Raw genomic sequence first — 15,975 nt, 5'->3', positions numbered from 1 at the left:
GTTTGCCTCATTTTCCTCATTTGTAAAATGGCAAACCACTCCCGTATCTTTGCCAACAAAACCCCAAATGGGGTCATGATAAGTTGGACGTGACTAAGCAATTAAACCACAACTGGGTGCGCCTTCTACCCAAAGCTCTGTCCTTGACCCTTTTTTCTTTTCTGTCTTTGCCTACACGTGAGAAGAGCTCACTCACTCACACGTTCTTATGCTGATGACTTCCAAAGACAATCCTCCTGGTCTGTCCCCTTCATCTGTTTACCACCTTTCTCTAAGGCATCTTCATTTAGATGTCCTACCCTCATCTCAGACCCAACAAGCCCTAAAGTCAACTTCCCCTGCTCCTTCCAATTCCCAGCAACTATGGCTGTTCTTCTCATCTAATCTACTTCTATCACCTTCTTAGACTGAAGAACTGGGAGTCATATTTGATGCATTCTTCTTCATTCTTTCATCCAGTCACCTTATTGTGTCATTTCATCTTTTAGAATGTCTTTCAGAGTCATACTTTGCTCACCATTCCCACTACTATCACCCTTTGGTTACTGTAATTGCCTCCTGTCTTGGTCCATTTGCCTCCAGACTCCCTATTCTGACCTGCCCTACACAAATCATCTCAAATTAATTATCTTAATTAATCCAATATTCAGACTATTTACTAGAAGGTCAAATACTGAAACTTAAATACTTTAGCCACATAATGAGAAAACAGGACTCACTGGAAAAGAACCTGATGTTGGGAAAGGTTGAAGGAAAAGGAAAAGGGGATGGCGTAGGATGAGATGGATAGTGTCATGGAAGCAATGAACATGAGCTTGGACAGACTTCAGGAAATATTGGAGGGTAGAAGGGGGCCTGGCATGCTATGGTCTCTGGGGTCACTAACAGACACAACTGAACAACAACAATTAATTAATGCCAAATTAATCATCTTAAAATATCACTTCTAGTGTATTAACTCCCTTGCTCAAAAATCTACAATGGTTCCCTCTAGTCTCTCACATCAAGGTCAAATCTTGTGATCGCGTTTCCAGGCTTTCCTGGAAACCTACACCCCCGCAGTCTCACCACTGCCTTCTAAATAGGCCCTACTCTTTCCTGACTCCATGCCCAGGCTCCTCCTCTTCTCTCACCCAGAGATGCTCTCTCCCTTTATTTCCTTCGGTCCAAATCCTATGCATGCTTTGAGTCCCAGCTCAAGTTTTTCCACCTCCAGGAAGCTTTCATCAACTACTCTAGCTCTCAATTCTCTAAGCTCCTGCAGTCATTACCACACAATTTTGCACTTAATTGCTCTCTTAATGAGGATAACAGATGTAAAGCTGGAAGAGACCTTGAAGAAGATCTAGTCTAGCCCCCATTTTACAGATGAAAAAACCAAGGCCTAGAAGGGTAAAGACACTTGGCCAAGGTCACGCGGGTATGAAGTGGCAGAGCCAGGAATTCGAACCCAAGTCTCCTAGCTTCAAATCTGGTGCCCCCTAGTTGCTTTATGTGTAATGGTTTTGCCTTCATAACTAGACTGTGAACAGGACTTTGCACAGCTCTGCCTCACTTAAATCCAATGACCTAGAAAGTTGCAACATCGCCCTCTTGATGTCATCGGTCCCCTTTGAGAACAAAGCACCAACAACCACAACGATGGGCCGTGAACATTTCCTGCCCTCTCAGTAAAACACGAGTTCTTTGAGGACAGGGCCTATCTCCTTTTGGATCATCTCAGTGCCTTGCACAGCAGTAACTGGTACGTCACAGATGCTTCATCAAAGCCTGTTGATGGATTTATTAATCCCAGGGAGATGCTGACAGCTCCCAAAAGCCTCTGTGAGTTCCTGTTGTACTTAATTCTTTTTTTATACACCATATGCAACATGTAGACACATGTGCACTCAAAGCTGTTTGTCATTTAACCAAATGAAATGGGGCACTGAGAAACACAGCAATGTATCACACTGTTTGGGACAGAGCCAGAGAGAAAGACCAAAGGGAGGTTCTGGTAGCAAGTCTAGGCAGTCATTAATTTTCTCCACTTAACATGGGAGGATGAGATTTCAACAAATCGAAAAGTGGGACTAAACACTTTTCATCTACTTGAAATCAAAGTTAGAAGCGTGACTCCAGCTGCTGCCCCCTCACTCCCAGGGTAGGTTAGCATCCACACCTAAGCCACTTTACTTTCCTGAGCAAGAGAGCCACAGCTTGGAAAGTATCAGGACCTGGGAAGATTTGGATCCCAGTGAGCCAAAGAGTTCCCAAGAGCCATAGCAGCTCCCGAGTTATTTAGCTGGTACAGTACGGTACAGTACATCTCACCTGAATGCTCTCGCCTTCCCGGCAGACCAGTGGAGACTCCACACGGCTGTAATCCACTCCCAGGACCCAGCTTTGGTCAAGGAGCTGCACATTGCTCCCAGTCCTGGGCTCCCTAGGTCTTGGTTCAGGTGCTTGCTTGGAGTGAAAGAGGTTGAATACCACATCTCCTGTCAGAATGTCAAAGTCCCAGGTGATCACTGACTCACCTTCCAGAATCTCCACTGCTATCTAGACATAAAACAGGTTAGGTATAAGGAGCTGGACAAGAAGAGTTTCATCTTCTCCTCTTTCCCCTTCCCCCCACCCCCAGAACAGGAGTGGTTTGCTATATAATAGTCCAACCTTTCTGACTCCCCAAGGAAGTAGGTACATCAGTGGTGTACTGATAAATGTTTAACAACCAGCTCTCTTGGGGGAAAATGCACACAGAACATATTTTTAAATTTAATCTGCATTATTAACATTTTTTCCATACCTAAGTGTAGACAATCAACAAAACAATAAATCAAGCCCTGATTTGCAAAGTTTGTAGATTTTTAAGACATAAATGCTCACTTCAAAAATTTAACAACTGGTTCTCTTAAGCCAGTTTGAGCTGGTTCCAGCACACCCTGAGTACATCTTTCTGAGTCTTTTTGATCAAGTCCACTAGACCAAAGAAAAGAAGAGAGTACCTCATGGGGGGCCCCTTGGAACACACTTGCAGACTGGTAAACAGTTTCAGTCCATAGTTGGACCCTATCTGCATTCTCTTGATCCTCTTCAATCTGATAAAGGGCCTTTGGGATGATGCCCCCTTCAGGGACATTGCACTGGAAGACAAAGACCAAGTTCAGCAGCATCAGAACTCAGTGCCTCCATCTTACCCAGAAAGCACTTCTCAGAGCATGCCCTGTGCCCTGGACTATATGCCCCTCTCCCCTATGATCCTCCTGCCTACAACCAACACACAGAGTCCTCTGTACCTCTTTCAGATCACTCTCAAATTCCATTAGGACCTATTTCTATACCCTTAGGATGCTCACTGAAAGAAACCTTAAAGGTAGTTCAATTTTCAGCTTCAGAGTGACCAAAGGCAGCTTGGGCCCCTACAACCTTTTCTTCAAGGATTAGAATTCAGCTATCGTATTCTATCTGGGGAGATGAAAACATCCTGGAATAGACAAGACAGGCTCACCACACCACTCTCTTTCTAAGGGGCTTGAAGAAACCCTGCCCTACCTCCTCATCCCTCCTAGTAGCCCTGCGAGAGAATCCCAAGTCTTACAACTCTAGAATTAAATCTCACAACCAGGAAACAATACTCAAAAGGCTATATTCCCAAACGCTACCCCTCTCATAAGTACCACAGTTCAGCAATGCTAGAACCATTCTCACCAAACATTCTCCTCCTAGGAAGTCAGGAATCACATCTTTATTCAGATAATCTACAAGTCCTCCAGGACCCTGGTAGTTGCTGCCACTGTAGATGAGGAATTTCTGCCTGGTGTTCTCATTGATAAAAGGGCTCACCTGAAAAGTGAAGAGAGAAGAGAAGAGAGTGGAGGTTTTCCACACTTCCAGGGTTTTACATTGCTTCCAAAGAGGAGAGGATTATAGATTAAAAGCTGTATGGGGCCATAGCTGCCATCTAGTCTAACCCTGCCTCATATAACTGAGGACCAAAGTGACGTGCCCATGGTCACACAGGGAAGAAGTAGAGAAGCCAGGATTTGGATTCAAGATCTCTGCCTCCAAGTCCTGTACCCTTCTAGCATCACTATTTCACAGTGCCTTCCCTAGGATATTATCCCTCCTAGATCTGGAGCTGATGCTAGACCTAACAACTGCATGTGCCTTACTCTTACTCTAAGTATGGATAGAGTTGAGGATAAAGAGAGAACCTGGTAACAACCTCCCAACATCTATCCCTCAGCACATCACTGCTAAAAAATGTTAGATTGCAACATGATTTTGTTTTCCAACCCTCTCATCTTTGTCAGGATACTTGAAATTGCCATATCTCTACCCCAAAGGGTGTCCTCACTGCCCACCCAGCGCTGATCCTACAGGATGGTGTCCAGAGTTGCTTCCTCATTTGCTCTATTGATATCTTTTTTTGAGGAGGGGGGGAATGCTGTCTTTCAATTTGTGCATAAATTGGATTTAAGTGAGGCACGAAGTCGACAGACTCACTCTCTCCTCAAGAGACACATAGTACAGTGGCAGGACAGAATCAAAACAACTGGTGATGGTTCAAGATGCAGTGGATGACCTTGGCATCTTCAATGTCTAACCAAGCTCTAAGCACTCTACAATGCATGCTTCAGCTATCTTCATGGCTGTTGGAACAAATTGTTCTCATCTGCCCATTCCACCAGGGGAAGTCTTCACATGCTTGGGGTAGACACCCCCCAACTCACCAACAGGTTTGAATCCCCTTGATTACCCTCAACCATCTGCCAAAAGAGTTTACTGAGGTGTGGCCACTGCACATGCTATAGCTTCTTGAAGCCACAGGTAAGAGTTGGGTGGAACAGGTGGACACCAAAAGTGGAAAGTAGCCCTGAAAAGGGCTTGGCCACCATCACACTAGAGGTACCATTCCTCCCTGAACACACCCTATACATCTACTGAGGTGGCAAATGGCAGAGTGGATAGAGGGCTACATTTGTAGTCAGGAAGATCTGAATTGAATCATCTTCTACAAGAAGTCTTTTCCAATTTCCCTTAATGCTAATGCCTTCCCTCAGGTAATTATCTCCAATTTATAATGTTAATATCTTGTTTGTACATAATTGTTTGCATGGTGTCTCCTTTGTTAGACTGAGCTCCTTGAGAGCGAGGGCCTGTCTTTTGCCTTAGCAAAAGTGCTAAGCACAGTGCCTTGGCACAAAGTACTTAAGAAATGCTAGTTGGCTTACTGACCATATCAGAGACTTAGTAACTGTGTGACCCTGGGCAAGTCATCTCAGTTCACTCAAACTAATTTCCTATGTGTAAATCAGGAATAAAAACAGGACCTACCCCATAGGGCTGCTATGAGACTCAAATAAAATGATATATGGAAAGCATTTTGCAAACCTTAAAGTACTCTCTAAATACTGTTGTGATTATCGCTATCATCATCATCATCATCATCATCAATCATCATCATCATCATCATCATCACATATACCTCTTACCTCAGAGGGAAGAAGGCAAGCTAGCAGAAAGCTCATGGGAGAAAATCCCCAAAGGTATCCCTTTCTGTTAAAAAGGTAAAATCTGGAGACACTTGCCTCAGACCACATGGGACACATTTCCTGTCTTCCACTCACCAATGTCCACAGGACAGGGAAAACACGAGGAGCTCGCACAATGAGCAGGCGCCCCAGCGTCTCTGGATAATTGTCCTCAACCACTTCAATCATCCGCAACAAAGCCTTCACTCCAGGTCGCCAGAGGTGCCGCATATTCAGCCCTTCCAGATCCACAAGGCAGGTCCAGGAACTGAACCAAGGACACCAAAGAATCACCCATTATATTAAGGTTTTCCTCCATCTCAGCCCTAAGCAGGCAGGGCAGACCCGGCTAAAGTCCCAAATATCCATACCTCAGCAATATATAGGGATTCCCCTATAATCTCCCCTTAGATCTACCAAATTGACCTACAGACAGAAGAGACAGTCTAAAAAGGCTCTGTGATTGATTATGGAAGGATGAGAAAAATGGGTCACATGATGCTTTCTGGAGATTTGGTTGGTTCTTACTGTCAAGGGAAAATAGCAATCCACCCAAACACTTGCCTAATGGGGCGGCCAAGCTGATTCGTGTGCTCTTCGCATCTCTTCTGTCCCTCTTCATTGACTGAAAGAATCTGAAAAGCAGACACAGTCTTAACAGGAACTAAGCCAATAGGACACACCCAGTCTTCTGTCCTCCTTTGATCAACTCATGAGTGCACCTTCCACAACCCACAAAGTTGGCTTCAGGAATTTAGTCCATCTAAATTAGTCCACTAAGGAAATGGTAGGGCCTTAAGAAATGATGAAAGGGACAGTTTCAGAGAAATATAGGAAGGTTTGTATGAACTGACGTAAATGAACAAAACCTGGAAAATCATAAAAACAAAAGCAATATAAAGGAAAATAACGGAAAGTCTTAAGAACTCTAATTAGCTCAATGACCAACCACAATTCCAGAGGACCAGTGAAGAAGCAGGTTACCCATCTCCAGATAGGAAGGTGAAATAGGGTACAGAATGAAATGAACATTTTTAGTCATGGTCAGTTTGGGAATTTGTTTGGCTTGATGCATATTTGCTGCAAGGATTTTGTCTTTTTTTTTTCAGTGGTGGGAGAGGAGGGGAGGTAGAAGAGAAAAATAAATGCTTATTAAATGAAAAAATGTTTTGAAAAAAAAATGGGAGAGTCACTACTCACATGCCGAAGGAGTGCCTCCTCTCCCACTGCCTTCATCAAGCCCTTTGTATCCATCTGGCCAAGACGCAAGATGTAGAGAGGGCGGCCATCTTTGTAAAAGAGACCATGTAAAGAGAAAAGAAAAGAAGTCAGCAACACTTTTCCCTTTTCTCTTACTCTTCCACCCCTAAAATCTGGAAGAATAGCAAGGACACTGGTGAGAAGCAAAGGACTCTACTGCTAATATAATCTCCAAACTCTACCCATAGAGACTGCTCAAAGTTTGGAATAAGTCACAGAGAATGGCCCAGTTAATCTTAGGCTCATAGAAAATAACCCATCTTAGTAGAGAGAGTTTGGGCCGTGGAGCCAAAGAACAGGGTTTCTAGTGCCAACTGCATTCCTTTTGTCCCCTAAGTCTCGTTTTCCTTTTTCAGAAGATGGAAGGATCATCTTTGCCATTTTACAACTTACTAGTAGGGGTAGTTGGGGAAGGAGAGAGGTTTAGAAAGGAAAAAAAAACAAGTTGATAACATGAAGGGTGTTCTTAAAACCAATGAAATCAAGAAGTCAGGAACCCATCCATTTCTCCTTAGCAATTCTTCTGAAGTTAACAGAATGACTTTGGAACTACAACTGGGAAACCTAGGGTCAAGTTCCCCACACCAGAGTCCCATTTTACTCTTTTTGCTATACTATCAGGGGAAACTGAAGTGTTGGAAGACACATAAAAAGGCAAACCTCTATCCTGGTAGTGCCAGCCACCTGCATAGAACTCTTCCAGGAGGGGTGGGGGCCTCCAAGTCTGAAGGATGTAGTCCACTTGGTGCTGCTTTCGCCAGTTCAAGGATTGGCACAGCATTTCCCGGGCCTTTTCAAAGTGAAAGTCTCGAGCCCTCAAGAATCGAAGAATGTGCTCATCTTTGGGAATCTGTGGGAGGGAGAGAGGAGAAAAGAGTCTATGGAGCTTTCCTTCCTGACACAGCAGAGAAAGCTGCCCAGATTAACACAACCTTTCAGGCCTTGGTCTCCTTCAAGAGACCAAGTAAAAGTGGTGAAAGTGTTGGACTTGGAGGCAAGAAGACCTGTTTTCAAATTTGGCTTCTGACATTTTGAAGCTGTATGACACTGGGCAAATCATTTAGCCTCTTTAAGCAGCAAGTTGCCTCATCTGTAAAATGAGGAGGTTGGACTCAATAATCTCTTCCAACTCTAAATCTATGATCCCAGGATTCCCTAAACCACCCACTTATAAAAAAGACTAACTTCCCACTCAATTCTAAGATGTGGATGAGAGATTTATGATCAGCAGCCTTTCTACCACTCCATATTATAAAAACTCTAGAAAATTTAGGGCCATGTGTGGTACAGTTGTTGATTTCTCTGCCTTAGCTGTAGATGAGGAAGGAACAGCAGTTGGTGAATAGAAAAGGTGAATTGTTTTGGGGGTTTTTGTAAATTTTTTTATTTATCTTAAACACAAAATGGGCAAAGAAAAAAATCATCATATATGCAGCAGAACACAGTATAAAATAAATTTCTATTTCAAGAAAACATATATGATAAACACTACACATTATTTTCAAAGTTGCCTGACTTTACTTACTTCTAGGTTTTCTTTTGCTCTCTACTATGTGTTTTTTGCTTTATTTTTTCCCCTCCCTCTCCCCCTGCCCCAAAGAAGGCTACAATTAAATATGGATATACATACACACACACACAAACACATATATATACATACATATACATATATATACATATGCATACTCACATAGATAACTATAAACATACACATATATACTCATACACATATTATGTACTATACTTATTTCCATTTGTCATCTATTTCTCTGAAGGTGGATAGCATCTTCCTTCATAAGTCCAAGTCTTTCCATATTTTTTTTAAATCAACCAGCTCATCATTTCCTACACCATAGCAATATCCCAACCCAATCACATCCTGAGAGATTGTCTATGAAAGTTTTTCCCCTCACAATTTTTTGCATTTCTTCCATTCTTGGCTGCATTGGTTTTATTTACACAAGAAGATTTTAATTTAAAATAATCAAAATTATCAAAATTATCCAATTTACACTTCAACAATACTCCCACCTTATAAGATCTGATACTGCTAAATCTACTTCCTTTACATATTTTTGTTTAGTTGAAGGTGCTAACTTTTTGTTCTTCCAAATGAACTTTGCTATTATTTTTTTACTAATTCACTAATATAATTTTTTAGTGATTTAATTGGGATGGCATTGAATAAATAGATGAGTTAGGTAAAATTGTAATTTTTTAAATTATTATTTAATAATGATTAATAAAAATAACAATAATAATAAAATAATTAAAATTATTATTATTAAAATTATGCCATTCTATTATTTCAATTATTTAAATCTGACTTTATTTGTATAAAAAGTGTTTTATATTTATGTTCATATAGTACCTATGTCTATTTTGGCAGGCATACTCTCAGGTAGTTTCTACTCTCTAGTTAAACAATACTGAATAATATTACTGATACACAGTATAGTTTCCCTATTTTTTCTTGTGATTAAATCTATTTTAGCTTTAACTTTGTCTGAGATCATGATTACTATCCCTGCTTTTTTATGTAATAGATATTAATCCAGCCCTTTATTTTATCTTTGTGTGTATCGCTCATTTTTATAGCATTTCCTCAAAGTAACATATTGTTGATTTCAAATTTTAATCTATCAGTTTCCATTTCATGGGTAAATTCATCCCATTCCCATTCTAAGCTATAATTACTTGTGTATTTTCCTCTTTTCTATTCTTCCTCACTGTCTTTGAATCATTCTATCCCTATCCCTCTTCACTCTTCTGCTTTACTTCTACTTGCTATTTTGTCTTCTTATTCCTTAACTTGCCCATACCTCCAAGAAACCCTCCCTTATCCTCTCCCCTTGCCTATACCCTGGTCCTCTATTTATTTCTGAATTTAGAAGACTTTTATACATATATATGTTGATCCCTCTTTAATCCATTCCCAATAAAAGTTCCAGCACTACCCAACCTCCCCCTATCAGCTTCTTATGTATCAATTTTTCTTTTATATATCTCATTTATATGAGATTACTTATTTTTATCTCTCCCTACAGTTTTGTTTTTTTTTTTAGAATCACCCCATCATACATAGCTCAGCCCAGGTCTTTCTTTCAAATTACCTAAATAATGACAGTCATTCATATTAGAAGTAAACATATTAGCCTTATTGAGTCCCTACAATTGGTCTTTAATGTTTACCTTATATTTCTTCTGGATGTTATATGTCAAATCTTACCTTAAGTTCTGCTGTTTTTGTCACAAATCCCTGAAAGCCTTTCAGTTCATTAACGTCTCTTTTTTTTTCATTCAGGATTATATTTAATTTTGCTGGGTAAATTACCCTTGGTCATAACCCAGCTCTTTTGCTCTATAAAATATAGTATTCTAAGACCTACACTTCTTCAACATAGTTGTTGAAGAAGTTCTTCAACATAGTATTTGCTAGATCTTGTCTGATTCTTAGTGTAGCTTCACAATATTTAAATTGTTTTTTTGCTAGTTGTTTCCAACATTTTTTCCTTAATCTGGGAACTTTGAAATTTGGCTGTGATATTCCTGTAAGTTTCCTCCTGGGATTGCTTCTAGGTGGTGACTGGAAGATTTTTTTTTTCTATTTCTACTCTGCCATCTTATTCTAGAACTTCAGGGCAATTTTCCTTGACAATTTTTTACAATATTGTATCAAGATTCTTTTTTCATTATAATTTTCAGGGAGTCCAACCATTGCTTACATCATTTCTCCTTGATCTGTTCTTCAGATAAGTACTTTTTCAGATGAGATGTTTCGCATTCCCTTATATTTTTTTCATTCTTTTGATTTTGTTTTATTATCTCTTGGTGTCTTAGGCATCATTAGCCTCCATTTGCCCCCTTCAAATTTTCAAGGAATTATTTTCTTCCTTGGGTTTTTTTTTCCTTTTGGAGGGCAATTGGGGTTAAGTAACTTGCCCAAGGTTACAGGGCTAGTTTTTTGTGTGTGGGTGTTGTGTCTGAGGCTGGAACCAAACTCGGGTCCTCCTAACTCTGGGGCCGGTGCTTTACTCACTGTGTGTAAGGGTTATGGGATTTAAAGATCTCCCATGCCCCATGGACGTGCTGACATAGCAGAGCAAGAAAAAAAAAAAAGCGGGGCTAAGGGTCGGGTGTGTGGCGGTTGGGGGTGTTTCCCTTTTTGAGTTGGTTTTTTTTTTTTTTTTTGAGTTAGGACTCCGGCTGAGCACTGCCAGAGGCCGGAGCTGCTGGGAGCATTCTTCCAGGACGCTGGGTGGTTGCTGTGAGTGGGGAGAGGAGGACCTTTGCCTGAGGTAGCCTGTTCTGTTTTTAAAGGCTTGAAAATGTGGGTGCTTTCTACTTTATCTACCTGTGCCAATGTCATAACTACTCTGATGGCTTTCACTTTCTGGTTTTGGGACTCAGTCTTTTGGTATCTTAATAAATTTTCTAGTTTATTTCCCCAAATGGTAAACCTGACGTATTTTGTGATGGATAATTATATCAGCATATTTGTAATCTCTATAGGCATTGTGAATATGGCATTGCTGATACATTTGGCGACGAGGATGGGATCACAAAATGTCAGGCCTCTATTTGGAAGCAGTGGGGCTTTAGAGGGAGAAATGGCTATTCCAGGATGGGAGGATTTGCCTTATTCCTCTCTAGCCAGAGAATGGGCTAAAAGCACAGGGCCCTGTGAAAACTGGGAACCAAGGCTAAAAGAGGGAGAACCTGGAGATTTGGAAAGATGTTTGAAAGCAATACCCATAGAACCAGGCAAAGAACTGGCAGGAGTGTGCAGGAGAGGCTGGGTGCTGCTAACAAGTTATCGCCTTATGTGTAAAAGTAGGGATAAGCTGCTGAAGGAAAGAGCTAGGATGGCTAGGGAGTCAGCTGGTTTGCCTGAGGATTCTTCTGTGTCACAGTACTCAGAAGAGCAAACTGGAGGGACCCATGTGGTCCAGGAGCAAGCTACTGTTCATGTAGCTAAAAGGAAGCAAAAAGCGAGCAGAACGAATGTGCATGCAGCTTTTGTACAGGCTGGGCAGAGTTGCCCTGACAGCTACCAGGAGAATGTGTGTGAGGAGAATGGAACAAGGTTAGATGAGGAGTCTCCTAATGTAGAAGCTCTTCCCATACGAAGAAGAAGGCAGGAGAACCACCGAGGCAAAACAGAGTCCAGGGAGATAATTGAGGATTTCACTCAACAGGAGATCACTGATATATTGAGTAGATTTACCCAAAGAATGGGGGAGTCTTTAGTGTCTTGGATAGTAAGAATCACTGATGAAGGCGCAGGAGGAATAACACTGGACAATGAGGACTGTTTAAAATTCATAAGTATCAGTCAGAATCCTTTTGTACACCAGGCTTTTAGGGATCACCATATGCAAGGAGGAAATAACAAAACGAATCTTCTAGCTTTAGCTGCAGAAGGTTGCAAAAAGCAATATCCAACTGAATCTATGTGGCCTAGGGGAGACAGACCCTGGTACTCACTTAGAGACTGTATGAGAAAACTAAAGGAGGAGGTAATGAAAACTGCTATCATAATTGGAGATGCAAATGCATATTATGATACCCCCCTAGGAGTTCCTCATAGAAATATCATAGTGAAGACGGCTCCCCCTGCATATAAGCACCTAATTCTGACTCTTTTAATTGGAGAAATAGGGCACCCTCTTTCAGAGGTGCTGGATAAGATTTCACAATTAAGTGATTTAGGGGAATGGGAAAAAGACAAATTGCCTCGAGAGAGAAGAGTAAACAGCCAGAGGATTCAGAGACAAAATAGACCCACAAGAAGGGAACTGTTTACTGCTCTATTAAGAGCTGGGGTGGACTTTAGAAGAATAGATGGTATTCCAACTGAAGAGCTGCATAAGCTGTACCAAGAAAAGGTACTTAGCATTAGAATGAACAGGGAAGCAGGAACCACCCCCGCAGGTATTTCTGAATCTGAATCTTTGTATCCAAGTTTGTCCCACCTTCAAGGGGAATAGGAGATAGGCCAAGCCCCAGCCCAGATAAAAGAAATATGCAGAAGAGATTGCAGACCCCATATTGGTTTAACAATATATTGGAAGAATGGATCAACTACTGTGACTAGGGCACTGATTGATACTGGGGCTGAGGCCACACTCATCTATGGAAACCCTGATAAGTTTAAACATGGAACTCCTATTACCATCACAGGTCTAGGAGGCACTGAAATATCAGCCAGACAGGTTAAAATAACAATGAAAATTGGGCAGTTACCTAAGAAGGAATATACTGTGGTTGTTGTACCCATTCCTGAATACATCATTGGAATAGATGTATTGAGAGGCATGACTCTGAATTTACCTGAAGGAAGATACCAATTTGCTGTGAGGAAGATAGGAATTAATACAGTTTTAGTAGGAAAACTAAAAATGGACCCAATCACTTTACCTGAACCTTCTGAAGTAATTACTTTAAAACAGTATCGTGTGCCAGGTGGGCAAGATGAAATTGCCACTACTATAAAGGAATATGTTGAAGCAGGAGTGTTAGTCCCTACAACCACAAGATGGAATAATCCTGTCTGGCCAGTAAGAAAATCAGATGGGACGTGGAGAATGACTGTGGATTATAGACAGTTGAATAAGGTGACTCCTTCTTTGTATGCTGCTGTTCCAGATACCATCACCTTAATAGAAAGGATCCAGAAATATGATGGGACTTGGTATGCAGTTATTGACTTGGCAAATGCCTTCTTCACCATCCCAATAGACTCTAAACAATGGGACCACTTCGCTTTCACTTGGCAGCGTAGACAATATACTTTCACTCGCTTGCCACAAGGGTACATACATAGCCCCACTATTTGTCACAGGATTGTGGCTGAACAGTTGGATGAATTAAAGCTTACCCACTACATTGATGATATCATGATACAGGGAAAAGATGCGAAAGTAGTGGAAAGAAGTTTGACCCTTCTAATTGAACATATGAAAAGTAAAGGGTGGGAAATTAACCCTGCAAAGGTTCAAGGACCAGCTCAGAATGTGAAGTTTTTGGGTATACAATGGAACAAGGGGCTAAGGGAGATTCTTCCTCAAGCCCGACAAAAGATTCAGGATTTTCCTACCCCTACCAATAAGAAGGAGGCCCAAAAGTTCATAGGATTGTTTGGATACTGGAGGCACCACATTCCACATTTGGGACAGATTTTAAAACCTTTATATAGAGTCACACGGAAGAAATATGAATTCGATTGGGGACTTGAGCAGAGTAAAGCTTTTGAAGAAGCCAAGGCTGCCATACAATTGGCCCTAGATTTGTGGCCCATGCAAAATGGTCCAGTGGAATTGCAAGTGACTGTACAAGATGATTATGCAAACTGGAGCTTATGGCAAAAACAACAAAGCCGAAATGTACCTTTGGGATTTTGGTGTAGGAAACTCCCTTCATCTGGAGTCCAGTATACACCTTTTGAAAAGCAGTTGTTAGCTGCATATTGGGCTTTAGTGGAGACTGAACAACTGACTGTGGGCCATGAAGTGATATTAAGACCTGGAATCCCAATTATGACCTGGGTAATGAGTACCCCAGCTTCTCACAGAATTGGACATGCCCAAGAGGCTAGTATAATCAAATGGAAGTGGTATATTCAAAATAGAGCGAAAACAGGCAAAAGCGGAGTCTCTGCTCTGCATGAATCTATAGCAAACATAGAAATTGAGAGGAATGACACACCCCCTGAGCCAAAGCAACAGTTGGTACAGTCCACTGTAAAATGGAATGAGGGATATGATGTATTAACTGAGGAACAAAAGAGACATGCATGGTTTACTGATGGGACAGCAAAATATTTGGGGCAAAAAAGACATTGGAAAGCAGTGGCCTATAACCCATGTACTAGAAGGACTTTGGAAAGTACTGGGATAGGTGCAAGTAGCCAATATGCTGAACTTATGGCAGTATATCAAGCCATCAAAATAGAACAAGGAGGACAGTGTCATATATTCACTGATTCATGGGCGGTAGCTAATGGGTTAGCTACATGGATGCCCATGTGGAAAAATGAAAATTGGGAAATTCATGGTAAACAAGTCTGGGGCAAAGAATTATGGGAAGATATCTGGAACATGTCTTTGGTCACTGACTTGTCAGTTTTTCATGTAGATGCTCACGTGGCCCCCACCACACCAGAACGTGAGTACAATGCTCATGCTGATCGACTGGCAAAGATTGCTACTGAACATATTGTCCCTACTTTGACAACAACTGATGATCCGGTATTAGCAAAATGGGTCCACCAAACAGCAGGCCATTTGGGGGTCCAGGCCACACACCAGTGGGCACAAGATCGAGGTATTAGTATCTCTCATTCACTGTTAAAACAGATAGCAGAAGAATGTCATATATGTCAATTGGAAAAGGAGCGAACTGTTCCTCGGGTAGTAACTGGAGAGATAGCAAGAGGAAAAGTCCCAGCCCAAATCTGGCAAATAGATTATATTGGTCCACTACCACTGGATAAAGGATGCAGATTTATATGTACTTGTGTTGATACCTATTCAGGTGTACTAGTAGCTTGTCCTTATAAGAATGCAACCCAGAAAAACACTTGTAAAACCCTAGATCTCATAAGTCTATATTATGGAACCCCAATGCAGATTCAAAGTGACAATGGGTCACATTTCAAAGGCAATGAAATGAAGAAGTATTGTATACTAAACAATATAGAATGGATATATCATATTCCATATTATCCAGAAGCATCTGGGTTAATTGAAAGAATGAATGGATTACTGAAAGAACAGTTGAGGAAGTTAAGTTCCAATAATTCATATCAACATTGGAAGGATAATTTGTTCATGGCTTTGCGTAATTTGAATAATCGACCATTGGGAGGAAGTACACCTCTAGCTAGAATGATGACCCCCAATCTGCAAATTAGAAAACAACAAACACACAAGATCCCAAATATTGAGTATTGGACCTTGAGGCCAGATGTCCCAGCACCGTACCCAGGACCACCTGGTTCGGTGGGGTATGATTTACATTGTTTAGAGGACTTCTGGTTGGACAGAAAAGAAGTAAGAAAAATTTCCACTGGGATATGCATAAGAATCCCTAAAAATCACTTTGGACAGATTTTACCCAAATCAGGATTAGCAGCTCAAGGAATACATGTATTGGCTGGAGTAATAGATTCTAATTATCAAGGAGAAATTGTTGTAAC

The 15,975-nt window shown here is 41.2% G+C and overlaps 1 protein-coding gene across 1 annotated transcript in view; it reads right to left on the bottom strand.

Moving 5' to 3' along the window:
- Positions 1 to 15,975, bottom strand: part of SEC14L5 (SEC14 like lipid binding 5) — a 106,165-nt gene that overhangs the window by 11,241 nt on the left and 78,949 nt on the right. The window contains exons 8-14 of the mRNA XM_069089855.1: positions 7,437 to 7,626; positions 6,717 to 6,805; positions 6,081 to 6,151; positions 5,613 to 5,784; positions 3,691 to 3,825; positions 2,988 to 3,125; positions 2,314 to 2,541 (exon numbers count right to left, since the gene is read on the bottom strand). Of these exons, the coding sequence (XP_068945956.1) occupies positions 2,314 to 2,541; positions 2,988 to 3,125; positions 3,691 to 3,825; positions 5,613 to 5,784; positions 6,081 to 6,151; positions 6,717 to 6,805; positions 7,437 to 7,626 (1,023 nt within the window). The remainder of the gene's footprint in view (positions 1 to 2,313; positions 2,542 to 2,987; positions 3,126 to 3,690; positions 3,826 to 5,612; positions 5,785 to 6,080; positions 6,152 to 6,716; positions 6,806 to 7,436; positions 7,627 to 15,975) is intronic.

This window comes from Petaurus breviceps, unplaced genomic scaffold (assembly GCF_028583685.1).
Source record: "Petaurus breviceps papuanus isolate PSGF00001 unplaced genomic scaffold, PetGlider_PUasm1.0 120, whole genome shotgun sequence".
Classification (NCBI taxonomy): Eukaryota; Metazoa; Chordata; class Mammalia; order Diprotodontia; family Petauridae; genus Petaurus; species Petaurus breviceps.
The sequence above is the reverse complement of the archived record's forward strand: the minus strand, read 5'-3'. Positions and strand labels throughout refer to the sequence as shown.